This window comes from Carex rostrata, chromosome 2, assembly GCF_964058835.1.
Source record: "Carex rostrata chromosome 2, lpCarRost1.2, whole genome shotgun sequence".
NCBI classification, from domain to species: domain Eukaryota; kingdom Viridiplantae; phylum Streptophyta; class Magnoliopsida; order Poales; family Cyperaceae; genus Carex; species Carex rostrata.
In genome coordinates, this window is record NC_135919.1 from 14,517,262 (window position 1) to 14,525,969 (window position 8,708).

The window sequence follows — 8,708 nt, forward strand, 5'->3', positions numbered from 1 at the left end:
TCATTGTCAATAACTAATTGGTTGATTAATCGGCCTAAACGGCTGTCTTTTACAACACTGGTTTCAACAACCGTCAACAACTGTTTTGATCTGTAGACTCCTTTTGCGAATCTCTTAAAATGCACACTTTATTTATTTTAAGTTAACTAAAGACAGTCGGATTGTTCAGGTAGTAAAAAAATTGGGTTTTGTTCTTTAAACATTTACAAAAAAAAAAAATTCTCCGAATATTTATTTGTAAATTTGTCCTTAAATTTTAAAAAAGAATTAAGTTAATTCTGAACTTTTGAAAAGATAAACATTCTCTAAGCATATGACTCAAATTGATTCTTCAAGTACAAAAATTAAATTAGAAGTATTAATTTGATTAATTTGAGAAAAATTCAAGAGTCGACTTATTTATTTATTCTTGTGGAAAGTTGAAGGACTGATTTGGTGCAACTTTTCTTACAAAAATCAATTTAAGGACCAGCATAATATAAATAAAAGTTTAAAGATCAATTCATTTTTTTTCAAAAAAAAATATTAGGGATTTAAATCTGAAATTTTACTTTTTGATATACCGGTTATGTAAATTTATTATATGTTTACAGCTTTACATATCACATTAAATTGGAGACCTGTATCAGTCCAGTCTAGACATACTGACATCGTCACATCGACAAAGCAAAGAATAGCCAAAGGCGTCACCACTGCATAAAGCAAATGGTAATGACATCAACGTTCTCCTACAGAAAAATATGGGTTAGATTTCTGCTTAAAGTAGTGGTTTGCTAACGGGTAGGATGGGTAAAGGGGTAGGCCGGGTAATTTTCACAAAATCTCTATCCGGTCCGTTTATTACCCGTATCCGTTGCGGGTTGACGGGTTCGGATACGGATATCCGGGTATGGGTCCGGTCTGCCGGTTTTTTTTTTTTTTTTCTCTTATGTTTTTTTTCTTTCTGTTTTTTTTTTTTTTATAATTTCTAAATAAATAAAATTTATAATCTTATATATAAAAAAAAAAACCGGTTGAGGTGACCCGGGTGGATCCGGCCGAGTTTGATTTGACCCGGACCGGGCCCCTCTTGAACCGGCGGGACAAATTCAAAAAAATTTGAATTTTGAAACGGGTCGGGTACGGGTACAACGGGTTTTTTTTCAAATTAGATTGTCCGGTCCGTTTATTACCCGTACCCGTCTACCCGTTTGTACCCGGGCAACGGGTACGGATACCTCAGGTAACGGGTACGGGCCGGGCAAAACGGGTTGAACCCCTAACGAGTTTAGCAAATCACTAGCTTAAAGCAAGAGGTGTGTTTGCCTACGTATTATAATAAAAAAAAGGGAAAATTTCCGACATCCTCATGCAAATTTTTAAAATAGCTAATTTTTCCATAAAATCAACATAATATCCATTATCCTCGTAAAAAAATTAATTTTATTTCTGCCATCCCCTTCTATTTATTCTATCTTTTATTTAACTATTTTAAAAATTAAATTGACCATTATACCCTTTAAATATTAAAAGAAGATGTCCATTAATTCTTCTTATTTCTTCATCTCCACTGCCCCACCTCTATTCGTTATTCCTCCACCTACCCAACTAGGTTCTTCATATCTCATTCGATCCTTCATATTTATGTTCTACTCTTCGATGTTGCTATCATCTGAACGTTGTTGTAATACATTGGTATTAATTGTTTGATTTCCATCGCCTTTTTTGTCCCCAACATAAATCAATATATTATTAAATCAAATCTAGAATCGACAAGATCAAAACTCAAAAGTTTGTAGCAGGATGTGATACTAAGTTTACAAAAAGAAATCAAGGTAGTTATTTCAATCAAAATTATTTTGGTTTGTAACAATTATTTCACCAGAATTTTCTTAATATCAGAGTGTTCTTCTATTTATTTATGCCTAATGTGATGGAGTTAAGTTTCTCCTACAGTCATGCACCAAATCCATTTCTGTTGCGTCCCTAACGCATTGAAGCACGAGAACACGTGAATTAAACACAAAATCAAACAATCAAACTAATTTGATAAATCAAGCACGAGATACACAACAATGGTGTAAGCCAATGTCCTAGGTGAAACACCAAAATTACAATATATTTCTCAAATCCAACTAGATACAATCAACGAGTATTTATAGACAATTAGAAAGAAACAAGAATCAAAAGAAATAGTGAAGTGGATCTTCCAAACACATGGGGCGATGTCAGCGTTGGTCCTCCCCTTTTTTGCCGTGCGGGTCCCTCTCTTTAGTCGAACAGCCCGTCAGCGGTCGCCATTTCCATTTAAATCCCGAACCCCACTGTCAGCGACAGAATGTTTAATCAATTCCATGTCCAAAGCTCTTTCCACGCTGACTGACCCACCGGTCACTATTTTCTGTTGCGCGGGTCCCTCTTTTTTCTTCTTCATTGCAACGTTCTCCCGTGTCGCAACTGGCCCATTTGCCTTTTCCTCCACGCAACGGTCGTTGCAATTTTCAATTAAAATGGAGATGTACTATGGAAGCCTTGTGTGAGTGATAAAAATGAAATGAAGAGGTCACTACCAAAGGTGCAAAGTTTATTAACTGGTACGGAATATTTCTTCTGTTTGATTTGTATTTTTTTAGTTATTAGCTTTGAAGTTTCAATTATTTGCGATTCATATTTTAGTAGAGATATATCACATGTTACATTGTGACTATAAGCGAGCACAATTACATCAAGCAAAATTTTATATTGCAGTTGACTGGCAGTGAATAGGTAGATAACCATCTAATTTGTCTCCTCTTTTTTTGTTATTGTTAGATTAAGGTTGTGGACACAAGAAGAGAAAGAAATAGCAATAGTGAACTATAGCGGATTAGCGGGTTCATACATTAGAAAGGGCGAGCGAGTTTGAATGTCAGAGAGAGGGAGTGGTCAAGAGAATGAAGAAATAAGAATAATTAATGGGCATCTCCCTTTAATTTTGAAGGGTATAATGATCAATATTTTTTTTTAATAATTAAATAAATAAAACATTTAATAAATAGATGGAGATCGAAGAGATAAATTTTTTTTTTTTTATGAGAATATTGGATATTACAGTGATTTTATTACGGACAAATTGACTATTTAAAAAATTTGCATGGGTATACAGAAAACTTTCCCAAAAAAAAAATAGCCGAAGGCCCGAAATGGCAAACTAATCCTGTGTGCGCGTCAGTGCGTGAGAGGGAGAGAGAAAGTAGAGAGAAAGAGAGAGAGCTGCTAATTAAAAGGCACAAGCGAAGAAAGCAAGGGGGGCAAGGAGATGGAGAAAATTACGATTCGACCATACACCCATCATCGCATGATCCTTCATCATAACCATCCATCCTCTTCTCCTTCCTCGAGAGTTCGACTCCACCTCTCAAAACCCGCCTCTCTTTATTTCCTATCCCTTAACCCTAACCCTAAATCTATCCCCTTCTTTCCTTTCTTGATCGATCTTCTCCTCCGTGTTCATCTCCCTCGCTTCGCCTCTCCCGACTTCGGATTAAAGGTTTCGCCACTGAGAGAAGGTATCACTTGGTAAGTTTCCTCGCTTCAATGCAAAACTTCTTTTGTCGTCTCCGACGCCTTTTGAACTTCTGTTTAATGGATTTCGCTGGGGCGGGACTCTTTTAAGAAGAGCAACACTTATTTCTATCCTTTTATTGCACGGAAAAATTATAGATAGTTCTTATTTTTCGTGCTTATGAGATTTCGTGCTGGTTTTCCAGTTGCATGAACTAGCATTTGCAAATAAGGGTTTTCCAGTGCATCAACTTAAGCACTCTATCTCACATCAAATCGATTCGCTACCCCCTCCCTCTCCTTAACTCTTTCTCTCTCCCACAATCCATCTACCCTCTCTATTTCTATCTAAACTTGCACGAAATTCAAATTAGCGTAACTATTGGATCTTTTTTTTGTTTGCTCTAAACCATGTACGTTGCTAATTGGCTGATTCACTGTCTTGCTGAGCAGACTTGGTTTGATGGAGGGCCTAGCAGGTTTCGGATCCTCGTCCAGCAATGCAATATCCAAGAAACCTAGGAGCGCAGCCCCAAGGAAGCCCAGGTCCACTGAAAACCTAACTGCCACACCTCACATTGAATCAATATCTCCAGCTCTACACCACGACAATACAAACTTTACTGAAGGCTACAAAAGAAAAGCGATTTACTTAAATACCTTATCTACATCTAAGAAGAACAAGAGGGAGGAGAGAGGTAGAACTGGAAATGTGCCAGGTTCAAGCCGATCAACTGAAGGGGCTCTGGCACCCTCTAGCTGGAAGGGTGCGGCCCAGCAAGATGGTCATGCAGGGCTGGGTTTGTCAGCCGAGAATAAGTTGAGAAAGGTGAAGTTGAAGGTTGGTGGTGTCACGCGCACCATACATGCTAAAACTGGTAACGAGAGCGGTGAAGGATCTGCCAACCGAAGCAAAGCTAAGGTCTGTCACTAAGCTGACACATGATTGTAAGGTAGATTGGTACTGGTTAAATACAGCTTTACACTGGCATTTCCACTTTTGCCCATCAGGTGGGGGGGGGATGTGCTTTTCATGCTAATTTAACAAATTGAGAGTATTCTTTGTCATGATGGTACAGTGGTACTAATCTTGTAAATACCTTGATTATTGAATAATCATCTAGCCAGTATGTAAGGCGGCTGTACTGGTACTTCTCTTTACCAATGTTTTTTTGCCTTTTATAAGACTTGAATGTTGCATAAAATATCTGTTACAATAATTACTATCTTTAACTCATTCAGGGAGAATATTGGTTTTCAAATACCGGAAAGGGCAACACACCTGTCAAATGCAATGCTGAGTCATCATCAGAGCCAGTACGCAAAAGCCGTAGGGTACCAAAGAGGCGGTCCTTGGACAGTGACATTGATCAGGATCTCGAGGCAGGGTATCATGAGAAAATTAGGGTTTCAAAAACTACAACACAGCCGAATACAGAATTCGAGGACACACCAGATGAGGGGTCGAAGAAGCGCAGGGTCTCAAAAGTAAATAATAATAATATTAATGGTAATAGCAAAAGTTGTAACAGGACCTCAAATTATGAAATGGATGAGGATTTTGTGGTGTCACGGTTGGGTAGGGATAGCAATAATCGTAGGAGACACAAGGAAATTGAACAAAGTGGTGTTTTTATTGAGGGCGAAGAAGCAGGGTCTGACGGTGGTTCAGATGCAAAACTGACTACTCGTCAGAGGGCGATGCAAGGGAAGGGAGGGAATGGAGATTCACTGATCGAGTTTCCAAATGGATTACCCCCAGCACCTTCTAGAAGTAAGTGCAGCTCTCTGGCTTCATTCTATGACCAATTTAATTTTTCTGTTACAGCACTACAGGTTCTTTTTTCAATATGTTAAAAACTTCTGTTGAATCTGAAATGCAATCCCGTTTCTTTGTCCTTCCCTTGAGTATCTTTATATTACTGTCTAGTCCTAAACATTCAGACTAAATTTCTTGAATATTATGGGTTTTTCTAAATAACGGTTTAAATAGCCGTGTTTTTTTTATACTTTGGACAACCAGTCAATTTTTTGTCACTTTAAGAGTTTGCTTTTGATGCTGGGTTAACTGTTTCTCTTGTCAAACAAAAAAATGGAAACTGAGATTAGAGGCGCAGATTAGCTTAAATTTTAGGTTAGCTGTTCGCTGATTTTGTGTTATTATTCATGGTCGGCCATTACCATTGCACTCTTCTTTAATTAACCAAACATTTTTTTAAGATATCTAGTTATAGAGTATATTCTGCAAAGTGAATGCAAAGATATTGCTATGGTGATTACTTGCTGACCTTCTCTATGCTTTGTTTAATCCGCATCATACTGAGTTTCAAAGAGTGTATGTAAGATTCATGGAACTTCAGACAAAATTAGTGATTCTTACTTGCTTGTAACTTGAATTGCAGAGCAAAAAGAGAAGCTGTCAGAAGTGGAAATACAAGCTAAAAAGGCAGAGGCAGCTCAGAGGCGTAAGATGCAAGTGGAGAAAGCTTTAAAAGAAGCTGAGGTTCCTCTCTTCTTTGATCGTCTTCTTTTTATAACTATAGTTTATTAAATATTAATGTTTGTAACCTTTCTTGTAAATGAATAGGCTGATGCGATTAGAAAGATTTTAGGGCTTGATTCTGACAAGAAAAAGGAAGAGAAGAAACAGAAAGAGCGGGAAGTGAAAGTAAGCGTTAATTTGTGTGATCTTGTCATCTTTTGAACCTTCTTTTGAGAAATCTAAACTAGCACGAGGTGCTGTGGTACTATTATAAATCTCAAGAGAAAAATAGAAGAACCAGACTTTTTCTTTTATTAATGGATTATCCTTTGGGACAATAGTTTTATTTTTCTATCCTTCATTTTTTGATAGGAGAAAGCAGCGCAGTCACAGATATCAGCAGGTAACATAATCAAATGGGTAATAGGTCCCACAAGCACTGTTGTTACCTTCCCTGATGAGGTGGGCCTACCAAGTATATTAAACTCCAAACCGCCCAGGTAAGATATCAAAATTGAATATCTGGAGCTTCTTGTTACTTAACTACTATTTTGTTTCCTTACTAAATTCCTCGTCTTTAAGAGCACTTGTTTATATTGCTCATTTTGGAAATGTCACTTAAATGCAAGCACATTTCCTTACGAGGGGTAAATTCATGTGCAAGGCCTGCAAATCCCTGTTATACCTGCATAATTGTTTGAAATGTCCTATCACCCAAAAGGAAAACTGATTTAAGAGAAAATCATGGTAATTTTGAGAAAATGGAGGGCTGTATATCGAAGGGTATGTTCCAATATTAAAGTAAGGTCGTACTGGAGAGTTTTTGCTTGCAGGGGTAGGAAAATTTTTCCTGAGTGTTTGCTGAGAACCGTGTAGGAATAGTTCTCTTTTTTAATTGTCTGAGAAGGACATTAAAGAAATTAAAGTGGAAGTCTGATTTTGGCCCCTCAACTATTGCAATTTTTTCTATCAAGCCGTAACTTATTGTTTTTTTTGGGTTCAATCAAGCCCTTCAACTTTTCTTGGTTCAATTAGCCTGTTGAACTGTTGGAAGTAGTTAGATTTGGTTCTTTTTGGTCCAGTTGATTATCAAATTAAACTTGTAATCATGACTTCTGCGAGTAGACATAAGGTCATTAGACTCTTAGAGTTACAAGTCCTAATAAATGACTATTTAGTTTTTAGTTAACATGAAACAAATAATGGAAGTGTCAATTTTGCGAACTGAACCAAAGAGTTCAGCGACTTAACTGAACTACGTGCAATACTCGAGGGCCAAAATCAGACTTACCTTGTAAACTAAACAAGGCTATGGATATACAAGTTACCATTGTAGATTTGTAGCTTCCGGGGTTAAATGTAGGTATCTTAGGGGTAAATGTACATGCTATATGGCACAAGGCTATATTCAGGAAAAGAAAAATAGCATCTGAGGAAGGTATTTAATTTATGTATGTTGTTCAGGGAGCAATCTATGTTGTACGAGGGGTGTAGACCTATGGCATTAGTTGAGAGGCAACAAATGTAGCAACTGGTGACAAAACTATGAGAAATATTTGCATCCACATGGGATAATATAACTATTGTTTTGGTGTGTGTGTGTGTGTGGGGGGGGGGGGGGGGGGGGGGGGGGGGGGTTAATGATGGCAGTGAATGATATAAGCATGGGAACATTACCCATTACACAATACTTGCTAATATTGAAAACAACAAAAGACAAGTTCTTGCTTCTTAACATATTATGCTTTTTCTTGGTTTAGCTATCCTCCACCGAGAGAGAAATGTGCTGGCCCATCATGCACAAATCCATACAAGTACCGTGACTCCAAGTCTAATTTACCTCTGTGTAGCCTTCTGTGTTACAAGGCTGTGCAAGGAAGTACAAGTGTTCATAAACTGACATGTTGACAAAGAGGGTATCTGGAAGACCTCACAGCCAATGCCTTTTCCGGCAAACTAATCAGCCCATTTTTTTTGTTAATTCTCTGTACTTCTTTATTCTTTGTTACAAGTTTTTTTTTTGTACCTAGGCCCAGGAATGATTATAAATTAATTGAGCGTTGTTTTTATGGAGCTTTTAAGTAAATGATGATGATTAAGCTTTAGGATAGAAATTTCTCCTCATTTCATTGTGTCAAATTGCAAAATGGATTAAAAGTAAAGCCATCATATGTTTTGTTCAGTGAAGTTTAATTAGCGTGCATAGTCGCCTCCTAAGCATTCACAACATGCATTAGTTGTTTAGACAATTGACATATCTCTGTTGAACCAAGCCTGAGGGGAATTCCTCTCAATGGCTAGTTTATGCTTAGGTCCGAGGGACCTGTTCAACATGGTGTATTTCACGTTTAAATTTGATGATTTACATTGGAATTTTGAAAGGAAACTCATGATTATAAGTTCAATTTAGTTTATTTTGATCAAATTTAAACTAATTGTATTTCACTTTCAACATGATTATTAGTTAGGTGTTCAACAAGGTGTATTTAGGGGTTGTTTGTGAAATCGCTTTCTTTTCGGCATTATAATTTATTTCGCGATGTTGTTGTAAGACTTGTTGCTGTTTCTGAAATTTCTTGATGATACTTGCAATATTAGTGTAGTCACTTGTAGCTATAGAACATTTGCTGAATAGAAAGATCGTTAGCGTGTAAATACTTTGCTGCCTTGCAAGTCAAATACAACTATTATTCAAATCAGACAT

General features: G+C 37.1%; 1 protein-coding gene across 2 annotated transcripts; it reads left to right on the forward strand.

Moving 5' to 3' along the window:
* Nucleotides 1-3,158: 3,158 nt before the first annotated feature.
* On the forward strand, nucleotides 3,159-8,071 carry LOC144544459 (uncharacterized). Of its 2 annotated transcripts, XM_078292970.1 has the most exons (7): nucleotides 3,159-3,537; nucleotides 3,976-4,444; nucleotides 4,765-5,296; nucleotides 5,925-6,025; nucleotides 6,110-6,190; nucleotides 6,377-6,504; nucleotides 7,765-8,071. In XM_078292970.1, the coding sequence occupies exons 2-7, from the start codon at nucleotides 3,986-3,988 to the stop codon at nucleotides 7,910-7,912; spliced, it is 1,449 nt and encodes a 482-aa protein (XP_078149096.1). In that variant the 5' UTR covers nucleotides 3,159-3,537; nucleotides 3,976-3,985; the 3' UTR covers nucleotides 7,913-8,071. The 2 variants fall into 2 exon arrangements, with proteins under 2 accessions (XP_078149096.1, XP_078149104.1); XM_078292978.1 differs by lacking the exon at nucleotides 7,765-8,071 and having other exon boundaries at nucleotides 6,110-6,266.
* The last annotated feature ends 637 nt before the right edge of the window (nucleotides 8,072-8,708 follow it).

Excerpts from the sequence above, each read along its gene's own strand:
- LOC144544459 (XM_078292970.1), top strand. The coding sequence starts at position 3,986 with ATGGAGGGCCTAGCAGGTTTCGGATCCTCGTCCAGCAATGCAATATCC. Across the intron at positions 5,297-5,924 it reads ACCCCCAGCACCTTCTAGAA|AGCAAAAAGAGAAGCTGTCA; the intron begins GTAAGTGCAGCT and ends CTTGAATTGCAG. Across the intron at positions 6,191-6,376 it reads AGAAAGAGCGGGAAGTGAAA|GAGAAAGCAGCGCAGTCACA; the intron begins GTAAGCGTTAAT and ends ATTTTTTGATAG.